Genomic DNA, 21,374 nt, shown 5'->3' on the forward strand with positions numbered 1-21,374 from the left:
TTAGTTGAAGGACTCTTCTTCTCAGGAGCTCCTGAGATACTTGCATCAGTCTCCATCTACAGTGACAGCTGTGTCACGATGGTCAGATTATACTTGTCTAAACAAAGTTTCCCATTCTTTGGTCTTGCCATCTGTTTCTCACACTTCACATATTACAAATATGTAAAGCTTTGTTTTGTACGCAGTAGATTTAGAAACTGTGTAACAAGCGTATGTTTGCATTATACATCAGCCGTCTCCCCCGTGACATACACTGAAAGGTGGCAAACCGTACACTGGTAAGCACAGCAGATGGGAGGCCATAATTGATTCTTATTTGCATTAACATGACTATATTTATACATATAGTCATGCCATATATATCACATGTTCGCTCTCTCGTTTGACTGAAATATGACCTGTCCACTTTTAACTTTTCTCTCTTAAAAATGACTTTTTTTTTTTAGTGGTTTTACAGTTACATAAACACAATAAAAACTTTGTGATGTGATGGAACATCATGTCACCCAAGGAAGCAACCATCTATTCTTCTAGTACAACAATCCATCAGTAAATCTAAAGACTGGCAAAGGTATAGCGTTCGGTGTTGTTGAAAGAATTTCAAAGTGAAAGTGCTGCAGAGAGATACTCATTCATCTATTTGTGCTTTTTGTTGTTGTTCATTTCTTCTCACAAGGATATTTCTATTGATGCAAACATGAGTCAGGTGGCTTAGTAATAGAAAAACCAGCAAGTATAAAGCAAAAAGCTGTTGGGTTGTGAGGTTCCATTAATCAGATAAAACTCATTGCAGACATCTACCAGACTGGGATACGTTGAGTTTGGAGGATGGGTCTATGCTTTAAGCTTTATGCCATGTCTCTTTTGAGCTGTGATGGGTTACATTGTGAGTGATTTTGCCAGTGCACTGTTATTTATTTATGTTTTAGTGTTGATACAGCTCACACCGATGGAAAGAGATTCACGATAATCATTAAAACTCAAATCGCTTTTATCTGTATTATCAATATGTGTGCTTCCTACATTATATTTACCCGGTACAGTGCGCAAGCTTGAGCAGCTTTAGATGTTTAGATTCTTTTCCACCACACAGTATCATCAGGGAGGCGTCTAATCCCAAATCCTTTCTGCAGCATGACCCCAAACATAGAGCTAAAGTCACGAAGAACTTTGTTCAGCATCAAGAAGTCCTGCGACAGATGGCCTGTCCCCCGCAGAGGCCTTATCTCAACATCATGGAGTCAGTCTGGGATTACATGAAGTGACGCAGGAACAGTTTTGCCAATGAACTGTCGCAATAAACAAGACCAGTTGATTGCTATTATTATTATTGTTGTTGTTGCTGTATTCATGTAGGTAAGCTAACTGAAAGTTTTACTTTGGTGATGGTTGTTCTAATTAACATTAATATAACTAAGTTCAAAATCAATCATTTCTCTTTGATATCAGTTTGATTTCAGGGTAATCAGAATGTTTCTATTTCTAAATTGAAGGCTGCTGAGGAGCAAAAATAATCTAGTTACTCTGTTCATGCTCATGCTATTATGATCATATAATCAAGGCTTTGCCAAACCCGTGAAACAGTCTATTCCTCTTTACTGAATCTGCCTTCATGCTCTGCAGAGAAATAACTAGTATTTCTATGGTGGGACTCAAACATGGGGTGAACAGTCACTTGTTACAGAAACTATACATTCATTTATTTAGCATCTTTAGCTTGCTTCACTAAGATATAGCTAGTATAAGGAGGTATGTAATGTATAATGTATGATCTTGCTTTAAACTTGACCTTCTGAAAACTATCAAGGACTAGGTGGGACTTTGATGAGACACCCCAGAGCCAAAGGGGTGAAGGTGAAGAGCTGAATGAGAGACTTAAACACCAAAACGTATTTCAGGCACCAAAAACTAGTTCATAAAGTTTAGACACCATAAATGACTTGGTTAGCTTTAGGTACCAACAGTATTTGGTTAGAGTTGGTCCCTGAAACTACTCAGAATGTTGTAAAATGATTGTTTTGTGAATTTTCTAAACCCATATTTTATTCACAGTAGAACATGGAAATCATGCTCCATCTTTTTCGAGCCGTGCTTTATTGTTTCCTAGAATTGAACATTTTCTCAGTTTGAGGATTTTATTTAGTTCTGTGTTCTGTTGTGAAGAAAATATGTTTTTTCTGTTTTTATTGACACAACGTTTTTGGTTTTTTTTTTTAAAATATGGTTGGAATTTTCATTTGAAATGCTCTCACTCTGAGTAAAAACTGTATCACTGTTGCCACAGACTCAGCATATCATAGCATGAATTCCAAATATCCCACAGAATGAGAATGTACTGGAAAAAAACCCCACAGCATGGTCCTATAACTTAAGAGTCAAAGCTCTCATTTACTGAGCACTATTACCTAGTTGCAGCCATTAGTCAATAAAAGTGATATTAAAGAATTAAGAAACAAAAGCAGCTATTTTTTATTTTTTTAACACAAAGTATACATTGCAGCTTGTATTTTGTAAGAATCACATAATAGACTAGGAAAAGCGCACAAAGAGAATGACACAAGCTCAAATTAACATCAAATAATGTCATATGATATGACCTGACATACTAATTCAGTGCATGTGCAATCTTTTCAGTGTACAAACAGGGGTACTGCTCTATACGTATTTTAATCAGGCACTTTCACATTAACACTGCACAGCTGGTGCTACAGGTGTCGTCAGATCAGTATACTGTAATTAGTTTAATTTGGAAATGATGCATGTGATTAGTGAGCTAATGATCCTCAATAGCTTTTGACACAAAGAGTACAGTAAATGAATCGTGTGAATCTTGTATCACAGAGCATCAACTCTCTAAACAGACATATGTATGTTCAGAGCTGATAACATATCATTAATATATTTGTAGTTTATGCTTTACAGTTGACTTTACTTTCATATTACTGCTTCTGGACTGACATATTTAAATCCATAAGTATCATATGTTTCATGCATTTCGAGTGACCTATGTTTGCACAACTCTTTGTGGGGTTGAGTGAACAAACCTGTGCACAGCTTTTCAGTCAACTGGTACTAAGAAGCAAAATATACAGAACCAGGTCAATGACTCTGTGCACATTGACAGTTTTTGTAGTTTTGCCGCTGTGCAGCACCACAGTGGATTTTAAATCAAACAAGATGTAAGTGAAGTGCAGACCTTAAGCTTTAATCCAAGGGGTTTAACAAAAGTGTTGCATTAATTGTTTCACAGTTCTAATGATTTCAACACAAAGTCCTCCATTTTCACAGGTTGAATTTTAATTGGACAAATTAACTTAATTTTAAGTATAAGGATTATTTTTAATACTTGGATGAATATTTTTGTAATCAATAGAGTCTAGGTCACCCGATTTCACCCGATGTTGTGTTTCCTTCCTTGAGATACTCTGTCAGGCCTTCAGTTGTTGCTTGTTTGTGGCTCTCCCTGCCTTCAGTTTTCTCTTCAATAACTGAAAAGCAAGCTCTACACGGTGGAGATCAGATGGCTGATTTAAGAAAAAACATTTCTTTGCCTTGAGAAACCCGTGGGCTGCTTTTGCAGCATGCTTTGGGTCATTATATATTTCCACTGTGACGTGCTGTCTGTTCGGCTTTGCAGCATTTGGATGAGCAGAGAGTGTCGGTCTGTACACTTCAGACAGCATCTGGCCGTCAGTAAACTCTAATGACCTGCTTACATGGGCAGCCATACACTGAAAAAAAGGCCATGTTGGATTTACTTGATTCAATAGTGGACATTGGTTGCACACAAATGTTTTGCTTTGGCAGAAACTCAACACAACTTTTTCATATTCAGTAAACCTGTGCATTTTGTGTTGATAAAACGCGATTGAAACATGTTTAGATGAAGTAAGTTGAGCTCTTGGAATATTCTAATCCTTCATCATTTTATTTCAACACTATTCAATAACTTTTACCCCAATACTACTTGGTCACTTAAATACTACATGTTGTCTTCATATTACATAATGTTCAACAAAGTCTAGATCCTGGTTACCATAAAAATTGAATGGGTCTACAACAACTACCATCCTCCTATCTTTATCCTGGTTGCAGGGGGGCTGGGAAATAACCCTGAAGTGATTGGTTACAAGGCAGGGTACACCCTGGACAGCTCACAAGTCTATCACAAACAACCATTTGCACTTACATTGACAGGTAATTTAGAATCACCAATTAACCTAACTCTAACTCTGACTTTTAACTGTGGGAAGAAACCAGAATACCCAGAGAGAAACCAGTGCAAACTAGCCAGATTGTGGATTTGAACCCAGGATCTTCTTACTGTGAGGCAACAGCACTAACCACCACACCACCAATCCAGACTTAACAAAAGTAGGAAAGCTATGATTTCTAGGCTTGATGCAGAATTTTTTTGTACGTTTTTGTTCTTGACAGGTTAAACCACAATAAATAGCAATAGCATACACGTGGTGTGTGTGTAGTTGTCTGCCTCTTATAACTCCAGTGGTTTTGCTGCAGTTTAACATCTCGTGCGATCTTGTGAATTACATGAGTTCAGCAACTAACCACTCTTCCTAGATTGTATTATGTCATCTCAACAAGAACAAATTAAGTTGTTGAATTTCGTACAGATCCTTCATGATTTAATTACGTTCATAGAAACATGAAATTATTGTGTTTAAATTACAAGTTAGACTTTTTTAATGTAACAACCACCCAATTTACTTTTTTCGGTATACCAAACAAAGTAGAGGCGGCTGCTCGATTTGACTGAGATGGATGCCTTCCTGAAACCACGATCCAAAGCGTGTGAGACTGAAATGCCGTGCAGTGTCGCAGAAAGTTATTGACTTACTTCACTTGAACATGATATGAACAATTTAATCTAGCCTCTCTGCATATCATGTAGTTTCTACACTATATAGTTACACTTAACTTTAAAGCCTGAGGCACTTATGTTGCTTATGATGCTTACGTAAATCCAAGAGTTGGCCAATCCCTTTTTGTCAGTGTACATGACCATGCCATATCATTGCCTTCACCCTGCTGTCTTTTATGCTTCAGATCATGATCCATTCCTTTTAAAGACTCTTTTTGAAAGTCTTTGGACAGTCTTTGGCTCTCGGTGTTTTCTGACAAAGTCTAATCTGAACCTCCTGCCTACCTGCCTAAACCCTCTATATTCCCATATGGAAAAGAAATAGTAAAAACTTATATGATTTCCTCATGAAAGTGGCCACTTTCTCATTACTTTCATATATTGTTTTAGTAAGTATCCAAAACATACACGTTTCATTTATATAATTTTTCAAGGGATCTTATATCTGTTTTCACTCTTGTATGCTTTTCATACAAGTTTCACACAAGACAGATACAAACTTTATAAGATTTATATATATATATTCCATATGGGTTTAAATTCTTGATGGTGCTTATTAATTGAAGGACTTGACAGTGATACATCACCTACTCAGGACTTTTCTTGACTTGACTACATGTTGTGACGTTGTTGTTTTTTTTGCACAAATCCATTTTATGCATTTGTTATGGTTTCATTTGCTTTGCAAAAGTAATATAAAATGCAAGTCCACCACTTAATGCCAGATTTAGTGAGTGAACAGTCCTCACTAAATGCAACACTTTTGTTGAACTAAAGCTGACGGTTGACACTTTAGTCGCACCTTGTTTGCCCAATTTAACATCTACCGATTTAACAGGCAACTCTTCAAAAGAAGTACAAATGGTCCAAAAACATATGTAAAGCTAACTGTATCCTGAAGTGTATGAGGGTGTTAAACTTGGTTGAGTCAACACATGCTAACTTGTACTAAACGAAGACATTAGCTTCTAATTTTAGATTTGCCAACTAAGTGTTTTTGCCTGAAATGTAACGTGTGAGACGTCTAACTGGAAGAAACAAGGAAAAACCAGTGAGAAATGGGGAATGTGTCCGCAAACAGCTTCAGCAGACAGCTGGCTTTTATCTTTGACAAGATATTCACATGTCTGAGCATATAACACACACATACGGACATGTGCGTGAGCATCTGTACTCTGCTTGAGATGTAACAGTAGCTTATTAGAGCTCTGACGCCACATGGCACACTGTGGGAATGTGAGAAAATAACGTGCGCACCGAGAAAGTGCACATACACACACACTGACGATGGAACAAAACTGATGAAGAGCAAACAAAGAGGAGTGGAGAGACAAACTAAGTGACACAAGAGGAAGAGACTGAGGAGAGACTTCACGAGGTGGATTGTTAGCAGAAAGGATCAAAGTAAAGGGCAGGAGGGAAAAGGTAAAGAGAGTGGAGTAAATGACAGCATTTGTAAATGACCGTGTCTGTTTTGTGCTCACGTCTGTGCGCTCCTCTATCTTTTTTGACTTGCAAACCACTTCTGGGACTGAAAATCTACTGCATCCATTAATCTCATTTTAATAATTGATGCCATCTTACCCAGAAGGAGTTTGGCCTGGACTGTTGGCATAAAATGAGACATTTAGCATGTTCCGGTAATTGCCATATTAGACCACTGTACATTCAGTGAAATGGCTTAAAATGTACAATTTCTGTTGAGCTGCGTTGTTGCTGTCCAAGGCTACCTACTGCCTGAATCACCAATTATAGTTAATTATAGAGTTCTGCTTATATATGTTATACATGTTTCTTATGAGTGTAACACGGGGAAAAAGAACTGTTGCTGAACTGCTGTTGATGCTGGTGTGCTGTAATATATGTCCATGAAGGAAACAGCTCTGAAACACAGTTGCTATACTACATGTGACTCGTGCAGGGTTAACACGATATATTGCAGACTTTGACAAAATGCAGCAACTCATACAGAATTCAGTCAGTCTTAAGAGCTTTTTTCACACCTTGGCTCATCGGATTCAATTCATGTGAGTTAGCTTTGAGACACAATAGCTAACCCAAACGATTGGCACTTACAAGATGCATACAGACAAGCAATGCTTGACAAAATGCTGTCAAATAACAGAATGCTTAAATTTCACTTAGCAAGCATGTGTTGGCTTACTTGCCCTGCCAGAACACTCATGATTTCTGGCAAGTGTACAACTTGTCTTATTTGACGTAAAACACAAAACTAAGCTGGTAAAATCCAAATACTATGCAATTAAATATAGTAGATAACAATATACAGAAGTATTGAGTGGAGAAACCCTGACAACTTTTTAGAATAGGTCTTCCTTTTTAGGTTTCATATCTTGGGACTCTGTAACATGATGAATGAACTCTGTACTGTTGTTACGGTCAGTCCTGTTTTTAAAGACTTGTTACTTAACACCACAAAATTACCCTAAAATCATCCTTGATTGCTGTGCAGCGTTCTAACTTGTGCTTCTTAAATTATCTCCAATATCCACAGACTTCCCCTCCAACCGAGAGGGAAAGCCTGAAGAAAATCACTCCCACTGTTCCACTCTGATGCCTCCTGAGAGAGTATTCCCCAATGCTAACTTAAACAGCAGAGACAGAGCAAGTTTCTGAAGAGAAGAGAGACACCAAAAAAACACAGAAAAATGGAAAAAGAAATATGTTTAAGATTCAGTTAAAAAAAATCCACATTCCCCCATCCAAGGCCACTTTGGAACAAAAGTAATCTAGTTACTCCACTGAAATATTCATGAAGCTATTTGGTTGGCGAGCGGTCCTAACTCAAACACAGACAGACACTAAATTTAGTTTGACTTGTGTGAGTATGCAAAGGTTTTGTGTGTCAGAGAGTGACGGCCAGTGTGTGCCTGTGTGCCTGTGTGTGTGTGTGTGTGTGTGCTACGAGTAAGAGTGCATGTGGATTCACAGCTTATGTAACTACATACTTCAGGAGTGTGCATGCGTGAGTGTGTTTCACTGTGCAAATGAAGTGTGTGGCCCAGTCTGATGACTTAACACAGCTTTACGAGAGCCAAGAGTCTGCCCCGGGCATTTTCTCTACTTAGTGTGTGACTGTGTGTGTGTGTGATTTTATTTGGGTGTCAGACTGACTATACAAATGCTCAGTGTTGAAAAACTTAGGGTATACAGGCATAATGTTTACGTGTGTGTCTGTGTGTGAATTTCTATTGTCTGTTGTCTCTGGGTATCATTCGTTGCACACGTACGATTGTTTGCCTGTATCTCTCTCTCTTGTGTAACCACATGTGTGTGCCTTATCGGAAATTGCTGCAAAAAATTGCTGGAAAATGACAGATCACTATTATGTCCTCCACACCCCACTAGGGATGGGTATCGTTTAGGTTTTATCCGATACCAGTACCAAACCGGTACTTTTGAAACGGTGCCGGTGCTTAAACGGTGCTCAAACCGGTGCTTAAAGAATGAAGAACACAAAATTGGTCCAAAAACCTCTCATGTTCAGCTGTTTTTTTTGCAAAAAGACAACAATGTTAGCCTTTTCTGCAGCTATAGAGCATATATGGTATCACTCTTGGCTGGAAGCAGTGCTTAATCAATGGAAAAAACACCAACTTTGTCCAAAAACCTCTCATGTTTAGCTGTTTTCCACTTTTTCTTTGGTCATTTTAGCCTTTTTGGCCAGGGTGAAGGGAGTATCTGCCATCAAACAAGAAGACAGCCTCATGTAACTACGACGGTGTTTGCTAGTTCACCTTACATGCATTAATTTAATAACGTGGTTAGCCTACTCAACGTAAATTACACACGAACAACATTAAGATACTCACGCAGAAAAGAACGGCTGCTGCTGCCATCATCATCCGTCATCATTTCTGCTGCATTGGCAGGGCTAGGGGCCAGGACTCTACTCTTCGGGTTTTTGGGGGATGTTGCTAACTCCGGGTCTGATAACAGGCACCACACCCGCAGTAGATGTGCTCGGTGTGAGGTCCTGCTGCAAGCTATCAAATACGATGCATTTCTCAGCTTTTAAAAAAACGCTATGTGTCGCCAGGTGTTTCATCAGATTCGAGGAGTTACCTACTTTGCACAGTATCACCTTAAAGCACTTGTTGCAGGCTGCTGAGTTTGCATCTTTTGCTGTGAAGTACAGCCAGACCGCTTCGCTTTGGGCGTTTTTAATCTGTAGCTCTGCTCTAAAAGAACGTACGTACCTGGGCCCGCCTACTATCCTCGGAAAGGTAAAATGATTGGCTAGAATCCAAAGTGTACGACAACTCAGGAAAAAACAGCACCGAAATAAAGCACCGAAATGTGCGCTGCTTTTCGGTCTGGTTACTACCGTTTATGTCAGAACCAGTGCCATCATGGCACCGGATACCGGTACCCATCCCTACACCCCACACAATGTACACACTGAGACTCATGCCTTGTCAACACGCTGGAGCACAGTGATTAAAATAGCAGCTGTAGACACGAAACACTAATTTTGTCCCTTCTTTCCCACTCGGTGCTAGCCATACTGTTAGAGTACATCTTACCATACACTCACACAACAACAACAACAGCAGGCTAGGATGTGCCCACAGTGTGCAGACGATTATTTTTGATCATTTTCTTGAAAGAAAACAAAAACCCCCAGTTCAGACCTTATCCCCCCACTGAATCGCTGTTATCAGTCCCATGCAGATCACAGGTAGGTGGCCACCACCTCCTCCCAGTGGGTAGTTCCTTCGTCCATGCTTACTAGAAGTGAGAGGGTTTTTGTTTTCTCATAAACAGCAACAGAATATATCCACCAGACTTTTAACGAATGCACATGAGTTTGGCAGTTTTTGTTTGGGTATTTTGTTGAGGAGGAGTAGACTCAGTTTTTGCTTTTCCTTGAAATCTCTGTTAACTTTTGTTTTTCATGTATTTATTTTTTGGAGTAATTGGATGGGGTTAGGAAAAGATTGTGGTTTTGCCATATGGGGCAACACAAAAGCAAACTACAGCCACTATACACATTACAAAAAGATACGAGGAGTATGTGCTTAGCAATCTGTGGGGTGAGGATCTGAAAAAATGCACAACATAAATCATTTATAACATATAAAGCAGGGTGTTAAAAACTGATACTTGTATATAATGACATATTTTAAAAAGCAATACCTCTGAAGAGGTGTAGTTAAATAATTACACCTGTACGTGTATATGAAATGGTCAGCATTTTTTCCCCGTGTGGATATGATGGCTTTCACTGATTTGTTTCTTTTTATGTTTGTTAGCACTCGTTCGTTATATGTTTGAAATAAAGATTTGATCAAGTGTTTATTCTGCTCCACTCCCCCCACGGAAAAGTCCCCTGACAAACTGGATCACCAGCCTGTGTTCCCACATAGATCTCTGAGTAGTTTGCGAACTCTGACCGTTATTTTCATGGTCAGCGTGTTTTACTAGAGTATTTTTGCCTGATTTGTGCAGGGAGCTGAAGCAGTCCTCCGCCGCCACCTGTCACCCGCCAAGGTTATGGTAATATAATCGCAACAAGAGAGATTCATATTTCACGGCTCAGCGGGTTAGATCCGTACCTAACGGATGCAATCAAGCGTGGGCAGAGGTTTGGTCACCGGAGAGAAGTTTGGTCGCTGGACCACAAAGAATGAAACAAACTGTTTTGCTCACTAGGTTCACCTTTGACCTAATGTGGGCTGAATTTGTCAATTTGAAAGCTCTGACCTGGTCAAGCTTTCCAGGCTTTAGGATGATAATTTTCCCCAGCTCGACATTTGATAGAAGTCAGCAGCGCTTACAGTTCTCTAATCCCAGCAGGACTTTGACATCCAGGTTAGATCATTACAGTTTGAAACTTGTTTGAATTTTCCAACTTTAAGACCTCGCAAACATTTCAAACTGGGACACTCCCTCTGGAGCATCACTACATTCCTGCACTACCGTCAGTTTTCCGGTTATTGCACAGTCGTGCGTTAAAGGCTCTCCTCCAGGTGTGCAGGTCGAGAGGTCGAAAGTGAAAAATGTAATCTGGCTCTTTAATCACTTGAGAAAGCACCTGCTAGGCTCTCTGACTTATCCTTGAAACAAGCATGTTATCACGGAGCTTGAATATCTTAGCAGGAGCAGAATATTTGTGTCAAATACCTGAAACTTGCCTTAGTTTCTTTTACCACGCTCTCCTGCGTCTTGATAAGAGTCCACCCCCCACCCTTTCTCAGCCAAAGAGCAGCTTCCTTCTGTTCAGTCAGGTGTATGCATATTGCTCTCTTCTCCCTGCCTCTCTGTTCCCAGCATTGTAATTATCTCAAACACTTGATAAAACCCTCAGGCTCTCTCTTTCTTCCTCTCTCAATCTTGCTTTATTGCCTTCATTATAATGCACTTAATCAACCCTTGGTGCTTTCCTCAGGTTGGTTTCTGACCTATCCGTCACTTTCTCACGTTTTTTTTCCCCCCTGTCATCTCTGGCTGTTTCTCTTGCTTTCTGTCCTCTGCCCCCCACCCCCACACACTCCATTCCTCAGGCAGAAATCTATTTTCCAAGTGATGAATTTGTTAGGACCAGGTGAAATAGCAAAATTCTCGATCTTTTCTTCACCTTTCTCCGTCTCTTTTATGCCGTACCTAGTTTAACTTCAAGCCTGTTTACTCCCTCCACCTCCAGTCTTTGCTCCCTCGCCAGGCTCCGCTTTCATCTCAGGTGGTTGCACGTTTAATCTCGCGCACTTCATGCTTGTGTACACCTGCCAACCAACCGGTATGCACTTTGATGCATTCGCTATGTGTGCTAAAAGGTGTAACCAGTTTCCAGGGATGCTGAAGGTTTTCAGCCGTGGCTTAACATCTTTCTCCACCTCATTCAAAAAACACAAAAAAAGTCTCTGCAACCTCTCCATGTTTAAAAAAAGGTATAAAGACTCCTACATTCATTATTATTATTAATGTTCGTCTGCAAACTAATGAATGTCTGCTTTGTAATTTCCAACACAGTTAAGATAATGTTACAGTATTCCACTGACCCCGTTCTTTCTTTAAATGTCTTCCATTATTAGATTCACGTTCCAGCTCATTAATTCATATTAGGCTTCGCACAGCAGGTGTCCAGCTGTGCAAGGATGTGAACAATCTTCTGTTTAGGCTTTTTTAATATTAAAAGCCCTGAAAGGAGGAGAACATTAAATCAACTTTAGCTGGAATTTCAGATGAAACCACTTTTCTGTGAGGATCAGAGACTTTTAGGAACTTTTCTGCAGCTGTTTTGGGAATGTTGTAGTGTGGAATTTTAGTGTGTGTTTAATTTGGATGCTTTTTTTCCCCATTTTCCAGGATGGTCGAGTACTCTCTGGACCTGCAGAACGTCAACTTCACGGCCATCAGAACAGTGAGGGTGCTGCGGCCACTCAAAGCAATTAACAGGGTGCCAAGTAAGTCGAGTCCTATAGACTGTGAACACATGATAGGCAGCCATGGCTGTATCTCCATCACTATTTTACACAAAAAGCTCTCACAACTCTTCTCCTCAACTACTTATTTCACTCTTGAAACAAACAAATTGTAGGATGACATCCATTCATGTTTTGCCATCTGTGGCTCTTATTCAGCACCATGGACAGCTGCCTGGTGAAGAAGGCTGCCCAGTAGCTGGAAAGTGTTAAACATGAGTCACTGAGCCAAAAATACCTTAACAGGGAGCATGTTTGGGAGAACAAGCTATTTACTATTTATTAGCTACATTGATTAGGGCAACAATTAATTTTTACCAGTCAATAGCTTTCAAAAAAAAACATGGCATGACATGACATGAAAAAGGAGATGTATGGTTGGATCCCACTCCAGCTGGCCATAGTGGTTATATTTAGACTTGAGAGTAAAGTTATCCACTAAGGTTAGCAAGCGTAGGCATCCATAAACTGTACCCGTGTATTTTCAACACATTAAAGCAGGTACCTGTTATTTGGTTGTAAGACTAATAATGATACTAGGATGTGAATCACCACAACTGGAGCACAGACTTGTTGGATTGGCTGTATTTCACAACAGGTCACCGCATTTGCCACACAAATCAGTTAAATTGCTCTAAAAGGCAACAAGAGCACCAACAAGGTGATGGTAGGGAAAACTCTCTATATAACACTATCAGTGTACATGGTCTCCAAGGTTTGTGGCCCAGATATTTATAAAAGCTTAAGGGAAGCTATCACATACTTTGATTTGAAACCCACTCTTTCTTCGGTTATCACTCATTAGCTTGTTTTGCCATGCGACCTCCACTTCATTGTTCATTCATCATTCACTGTAGATTTCCAGTTAAAAAGCTGCCCTGAATGTTTAAATAAAACACAGCTTCTGGGTGGATGCGTTTGTCGCACACACCAAATCCTGCAGCGCTCAACACGTGCCACACCATTCTTCATTCTGGAGCAAATGAGCTACATGAGAGCAACAAAACTGCAACTGTGGTCCCATATATACAACACAAACCAGCCAAACACCTCATTGTCTTGGCTGTAACTGTGCCATTTGGATCGTTTACCTGTTGTCTACGCAGCCAGGCCTTGCTGTACTACCTTTGAGAAGATGTCTCGTGCATTTTGAAACAGATTTGGAGAACTGCATAAAGCAACGAAATAGAAGAGACAATTCCAAAAGGAGGGTGGGGTCATGTTTCATCTTTGTTTAGCTATTGGACAGCATAATAATATCTGCCTGTAAGTGCTTTCATCCTGTATGGAATTAGATTCCCGAGGACACCAAGTGTGCATGGCTATTTAAAATCCTAAAAAGTAATTTCATCCACACTCAGCTGTGCTAATCCCCCTCCCAGTCAAAGTCTTCAGCAACCCAACCCGTCAGGAAATCACCAGACATCACTGAAGTATTTTGAGTTAGCTAACCTTGTCACTTTGACTCCAAAAGTGCTGCTTAGTCCTTCTTGATGAGAGTAATCAGTTTGCTGCCGGTTGCTTCTGTGTCTAAATTGTGCCTAGCAGGCAATCATTTTCAGAAGCTATGAGTACTCTCTAAGTCAGATATGCTGGTGCTTGAAGTTAATGTTGTTCTGCTTCCTTTGTAATTGCTAAACCTCCCACTGCTCATAAATCTGCAACACAAACCATGCAATTTGGGGTTTTTTTCTGTAGTAAAAGCAGGTGTAACCATCTTGGTTTGTTACAGAGAATGTATATTGATTTCTATATTTGTCACCTAATATACATGAACATGAATAAGTCATTGCCACTCATTTTTAGTTATGACTATAGTTGTTTGATGTCTTTCTCCATCCTTCTCCCTCTCTCTCTGTCCTTTTGTCTGTCTTACTATATCACTTGAGGTAAAGAGGAGTTCTTAAATATCCCATTATTTTCTTTTTATCTTCTTTTCTCTGTGATCTCTCTGTCATGTTTCTGCTCTTAGCGCTTCCTTTATCACAATGTTCAGTCAGTTTCCTCCTCCTCAGTCAGTAGAGCGAGATCCCGTCTCAGACCTCAGTCATTCCCCTTCCTCCTGCTCCTTCCGCTCTTCTTGCCTCCTTCTGTCATGTACTGTCTATTCTTTTCCATCATTTATACCTCCCTTTCTCCAAAAGCAGAAGTATGTCTTGTCCTTGCATGTCTTTGGAAGCATTGGAAAACCCTGGGACCACCTTTGTTAAACTGAAACATGAAATGACAGAAATGTCAGTGAAAAATCTAAGGCTGTCAATGTTAACGCTTTAACGTGGATTAATGCATCGTCACGATTAACGCGATTAAAATTTCCAACGCAATTAACCCATCTGAAGCACAAAATGACTCAAAATCCGTGAAATGTCCCTGTCAATTCATTTCGGGCAGCTTGTTCAAAGTTTGTCCATTCTGCACTCCAGATGGGTTCATTGCGTTAAAAATTTGAATTGCTCCAATTGTGACGCCGGATTAATCCAAGTTAACGCGTCAACGTTGACAGAAAAAACAGATTCTGTGATCTCTTTTAAAAACGTTTCACAGCAGGAAATAATCACAACTACTCTGTTATTTATGTGTGTTACAACTTTCTCTCCATGTTGGAATTAGAAGATGTTTGAGGTCATGGCTTAATTTTAATGACCCTGCTTTTGGCATCTTCCAAATTTTCCAAATTTTATGTTGACTTTAGTCCCGAGACATAGATGGTTGGATGGATGGATGGATGGATGGATGGATGGATGGTTGGATGGTTGGATGGATGGATGTTGACTTTTCTTAGAATAAGACTGAATAAGGCTATTCCAAATAATGAAGATGAAAAGGAAATGGAAATGAAAAATAAGAAAACAAAACAACCATAAATCTAACATAGAGGTTGCTAAAAAGGGACCAAAGAAAAGTTAGAAAGAAAAATAATTTCAGGATGCGCTCTTAGAGAGTGGGTCTCTAAGGCAAACTACCTCACTTGGTTGGCCTTTGCAAGTAATACTCTCTGTGTTTTCAGAGATACTGTATTAGTGAGTCCATAACTAGTGTTAGCTCACTAACAACAAAACGAACTATTGTGTAAAATCCATTTGAAGTGTGTTAAAACTACAACTATGATGATTTCCTGACTATAATTATATTCTTATTATTGAAGTCCTGAAAATGAAAGTCCCTGACCTTTGCAAAATTGTAAATTATAAACTAAACCATTTTTCCCGACCTACAATCAAGTTGTTCCTGACCTAAACAAACCTTACCCAAAGCACAGTCCCAGCAGGCAATTTTTAAGTTTTGGGAGCTGCTGACAACACTGTTGTTCTTCCAACAGAGACGTCAACTCAGAGAACACTGTATTCTACCAGAAATGACTCAGACGTGTGTCAGAACACAATGATTCTTCTTTTTAATCAACGTCGGTGTCTGCGCCGGCTGTGCACAGTCATGCAATGAAGCTTCTTCATACATGTCACTTTTTCTTCCATCCATCAATCCACATTACTTTTTGTTTTCCTTTTAAAATATTAACCACAGCCAAAGTCTTTGTCAGTTCTATCTCAGTTTTTTAGATTTATAGACATGGTGGATGTTGTGAGTCACTGACACTAAAAATACAGTTTTTATGTGGAAGAACTTGTTGTTTCATGCCCATACTAAAAGTTGTCAACTTTGCACTTCCGCCCAACAAATTAAATGTCTTAAAATGACACATAAAGTTCCAAGCTTGAAGTTTTGGTTTACCAAAGTTTGTGTTCTGAGCTTTCATTGCATCCCTTAATGGCTAGCAGTCTGTTTGTGCAGGGTGGACTTAATTTGCCCGTGAATGCGTTTTTTGCTCTGTTGGCAGGGAACACAAACAGTGATGAGTCACTGAAGTCTAAACCATGTTTGCAGCTGTAATCTGACATTTCTGTGAGCAGAGGGGACTTTTCTGTTCACTGAGCTTCTTCCTCTCTGTCACTCCAAAACAAAACAAAAATAAAATAAAATAAAAACAAAAAAAAAAGCAAATTGGTTCTTTCATGGTGAAATGTCTAGTTTGGACACAAAAAGAAAAGAGGCGGTATAGAAAAGTCACCTGACACTTAATACAATGTAGAGGATGTCAGAAAAATAAATCCCCTCACATCAGATTGATGCTCTTCTTGTGGTTTATTCTCCACCGTTTCAATAAGAACACTGCATCTGGGTTAAGCAAGGATAGGAAAGAAAGACAGGCAGGTGAGAGGAGAGGACAAAAAAGGCAGCAAGAGAGATAAATGAAGGAGGGAAGAGGAGATTATCCAGCTCCATAAAGGGTAGTCGAAGATGGACGAGAGGAAGAGAGGGATGATGAGAGGAGAGATGCGGGGGGACTCAGATGAGCAGGCTATTATGATGATAGATACAGCTGAGGAAGTGCAAGCGATGGAGGGAGTCGCTGGAAGAATAGAGATAAAAAGGAGGCAAGGGACGTGGAAGACAGGCACCTGGAGAGGGGAAGATAACATGAGAAAAGGGAGGTGATTACATAGAAAAAGAGAAGAAACAACATTACCAACCCACTCGTTTTCAAAAATTATAATGTAAAATGTTTTCTACAAAGTCTACATTTCTTCGGCAGGTAGAATTAGTAGGTGAGCAAACAGGGAGGTAAACAATATCCCAATAGCTCAGTCTGAAACCTGCACAATAACATGTCTTATGTCTGCATTTGGATGGGTCAAAATGTATAATCATTTATAAATTATAATAATTTCATTTTGGGGAAAATATTTGAATATGATTGCATTTTACTGTTTATAAAGGTGGAAAAAATCTCAATTTTTATTATATGTCTGTGAAGGTTCTCAGTCATCCAGGTCATCGTAGTCAAAGGAGCTTGCAAAGAAAAGCGTCTGGACTTCTTTAAGTTGCTTGAAGACGTTTCACCTCTCATCCGAGAAGCTTCTTCAGTTCTAAGGTCAAATGGTGACCTTAGAACCTTAGAATTTTTATTATACTTAACCCAGTAACATTTTTTTTTCTTGGTTGAATTGAGTTATTAAATTAAAGCCCAAGAAAATCAGACTTCTTATCACGTGCAGTATTTACTAAACTAAAGGTTATTCTTTGTTTAACCTGAAGCTGAATCATGAAAAGAGTAGCATCTATATGGAAAGTTTATATGGAAAGTTCAAATGTTTCAGTTGCTAACTTGGGGCTGTTCTTGTTAGTGGCACATAAACACCTGCAAGAGTCTGTGATTGGCTAACAGAAGTAAAATTACAGGCAGGAGAAGCAATGCATGTAAGTAAAAGTTGGCTATCAGCACAGTACCCATGAACAGATATACTTTACTGTAATTCAATTCAATATCAGTTCAGTTCAGGTCAGTTCAGTTTAATTTATATAGCACCAAATCATAACAAGTCACCTCAAGGATCTTTATCTTGTACGGTAAAGACCCTACAAGTACAGAGAACACCCCCAAAACCAGGTGGCCTTCTATGAGCAAGTACATGGTGACAGTGGGAAGGAAAAACTCACTTTTAACAGAAAGCAGACAAATAAAACTGTTTTGGGAGTTTTCCAGTTTCCATTTCCAAGCCCAAGAGTCAGACGTTCAAATGAATTAAAAACTGTGTCTCAGTCTGGTTGATTTATAGGCTGCAGTAAAAGATTGCTTCCACTCCTCCTCCTCAACCTGTGCTTCGAGGATTGTGACAATTAGTATGACCTGATTCATGTCAACTAACATATTCATCCTCCCATCATTTACTAACAGGGACTTAGAGAGCCCTAATGTTTAATAATCCACATTTGACTTCAGAGCTCTATTTGTCATTAGACAAGACAAGAAGTGGTCAGTGGACAGCGGGCGACTTTGGGAGTTGGCTGCTATCCAGACTATCCAGCAAATCAGAAGATAGAATATATATTACTAGTTTTTCTGTGGCTAAACATTTTATATTAATTTTTGATTATATGTGCAAGGATAGATCTGTGTCTGTGAAGGTTCTCAGTCACCCGGGTCATTGTAATCTAAGGAGCTGGAAAGAAAAGCGTCTGAATTTCTTTAAGTTTCCTTCTTTCAGACAAAAACTGGTTCATCCCAAAGAAAAAAACTCCCAAACACAAACTTAACAACATAGTGTATGCTGTACAGTGTAGCGAGGAATGCTCAGACCTCTAAATCACCTCTACGACGGTGAGACCAAACAGCCACTTCATAAACGCATGGCACATAGAAGAGCCACATCGACCAGGACAAGACTCGGCTGTCCATCTTCATCTAAAGGACAAAGGTCACTCCTTTGAGGACACCAATGTTCACATTTTTGGACAGAGAAGACAGATGATTTGAAAGAGGAGTGAAAGAAGCCGTCTATGTCCACTGTGAACGACCATCTTTGAACAGACGTGGTGGTTTACGACACCAACTGTTTGCCATCTATAATCCAGTGTTGAGATCCCTTCCCAGACGCCTTAACGCCCATGCACATCCTGGGCCATTTGACCTCAGTAAATCAAAACTGTGTCTCAGTCTGGTTGATTTATAGGCTGCAGTAAAAGATTGCTTCCACTCCTCCTCCTCAACCTGTGCTTAGAGGATTGTGACAATTAGTATGACCTGATTCATGTCAACTAACATATTCATCCTCATTTCACAGTGGGTTCTCCCGAAACCTTAGCTGATTGTGACCTACACCAAGTCCAGATGTTTTTCTTTCCCAGCTCCTTATGTTAGATCTACTACTTTTCATAGCTACAACCAATATGGAGGAACTCATATTACTTTCAAAGGGGAATTTCTATCAGCCTCAGGGGAACTTTGCGTTTTCTTCTAATTGGCACAAATGTGCGTGGTCTTTGTACACATAGACTTTAATTAACATCAGCAAGTTAATATTTTTGTTACCACACATAAATGCTTCCAGCATAATTTCAGCCTTTCCCTAACTCTTTATTATGTTTTTCAGTTCCCTTTTTTTAATAAAAAAAATTTATAAGATGTTGAAAGCACAGCATGTTTTCAGTAGATTGAATAGATCTATTAATGCTCAAGTATTGGCAACACAATTGTCAACATTAACATTAAAGCATCAAGTTATTTTGTCAAGCACCAGCAACACTATCCAAAGAGTGAGAAGGCCAGGTTGTAACAGTGCCAGCATCGGCTGCCAAAAGCCAGTTATTTGACTCATTTTTATTTGTTGGATGATAAAGATGCAGTTCTGTGCTTTGAATAAAGACTATTTACCGGAAAGCTCTTCGCTCCACATTGTTGGCTTTATGAGTGCAGACACACCAGTAAATGCATATGTTGTGCAGGCAGTACATGTCGCAAAAGTGCAACCAACACAAAGCCACTAAGCACTTGTGTACACACACTTTCAGGCACATAGTAACTAAGCGGACACTCTCGGAGGACGATGTGAGAACTGAACAGAGGAGTCACTTAATGGCGCTAATGGAAATTATCCATGTCGGGTTCCCACTGGTCACAGCTTAAAGGACTGGGCCTGTTTACTACATTACCCTCAACCCCTCTGGGAGACATCGTATTAGCTGCCAGGGTAACGGCCATCAGGGTATTCTATGTTGTTCCCTTTTCATTTACATTCTATTTGATTCAAATCATTAAAACTATGAAGGAAACACTGGTCCTTCAGTGTAGTCAAAACTTGTGTGACTACAACAAGTCCACTATTTTAATTTAGAATTGTTGTTATTTTGTATGTCTCGTTGTACATGTGACACATTCTCCTCTTTTCCTTTTAATTTGTTAACTGTTTTAAATGTTAATATATTCACATTAGGGTGCCTGATTTGATATTGCACTGTTTTAAGCTTCTAGCAACTTCAAACAGACTTAATCAATCTGAAATGGGACGTCTGTTTCAATTTGCTCAAAGAAAATCAGGTTCTCTGATTTTAGTTTGACTGCAGGTGGAATGTACTTATAGTAACTTCATTTAAATAGCATTTTTCAGGGGTAGCTAAAGTCATTAATTACAAAGGCCAAAGTAAACACTAAATTTAAAAAAAAATAAACGTCTTATCAGACACCTTGTTGTCTGGTTGAGAGGAGAATGCTTGAATTTTTGAAGAATTCAGTACCCACAAATCATCAATTATTGACATCAAAAAAGCAAACTCAGCCCAGACAGTTGTTCACCAAAGGTTATGTGTTGTGTTTAAACCCAAAGGATAAAAAGAGAAGGAGATGATACCCTAAGACCCTAAGAGCCTTCATCAGGAACTCAATGGGGATGTGGCGTACAACACTAGAGGCCAACTCCAAGCCCATAGCACAAGTCACCATCAAGTGCGGGATCTACCAAGGAGATGCTCTGTCCCCACTGCTGTTCTGCATAGGCCTGAACCCCTCAGTGATATCATTAACAAGACTGGCTACGGATACCGACTACGGAACGGAGCAGTTGTCAGCCACCTCCTGTACATGGATGACATCAAGCTGTATGCCAAGAGTGAACGAGACATCGATTCACTGATCCACACTACCAGGCTATACAGCAATGACATTGGAATGTCGTTCGGACTGGAGAAGTGTAGTCGAATGGTAACGAAGAGAGGGAAGGTAGTCAGAACTGAGGGGATTGAACTACCAGAAGGCAACATTGCAGACATAGAGGGCAGTTACAAGTACCTGGGGATCCCGCAGGCGAATGGGAACCATGAAGAGGCCGCTAGAAAGGCTGCAACCACCAAGTACCTGCAGAGGGTCAGGCAAGTCCTGAGGAGTCAGCTGAACGGTAAGAACAAGATCCGGGCCATCAACACCTACGCCCTGCCCGTGATCAGGTACCCTGCTGGGGTAATAGGCTGGCCAAAGGAGGAGATAGAAGCCACTGACATAAAGACAAGAAAGCTCCTTACCATGCATGGAGGGTTTCACCCCAAGTCCAGCACCCTGAGGCTGTACGCTAAGCGGAAGGAAGGGGGCCGGGGACTGGTGAGTGTCAGCACCACAGTCCAGGATGAGACAACGAACATCCAAGAATACATTGGGAATATGGCCCCAACTGACCGAGTGCTCAGTGAATACCTCAGGCAGCAGAAACCCAAGAAAGAGG

The 21,374-nt window shown here is 39.9% G+C and overlaps 1 protein-coding gene across 3 annotated transcripts in view; it reads left to right on the plus strand.

Moving 5' to 3' along the window:
- Positions 1–21,374, plus strand: part of LOC146386086 (voltage-dependent T-type calcium channel subunit alpha-1I-like) — a 262,563-nt gene that overhangs the window by 120,767 nt on the left and 120,422 nt on the right. For all 3 annotated transcript variants that reach the window (XM_084932111.1, XM_084932109.1, XM_084932110.1), the window contains one exon: positions 12,212–12,309. In XM_084932111.1, coding sequence (XP_084788237.1) covers positions 12,212–12,309 — 98 coding nt within the window. The remainder of the gene's footprint in view (positions 1–12,211; positions 12,310–21,374) is intronic.

Source organism: Perissodus microlepis, chromosome 6 (assembly GCF_051167445.1).
Source record: "Perissodus microlepis isolate ML-2025 ecotype Zambia chromosome 6, ASM5116744v1, whole genome shotgun sequence".
In the NCBI taxonomy this organism is placed as follows: Eukaryota; Metazoa; Chordata; class Actinopteri; order Cichliformes; family Cichlidae; genus Perissodus; species Perissodus microlepis.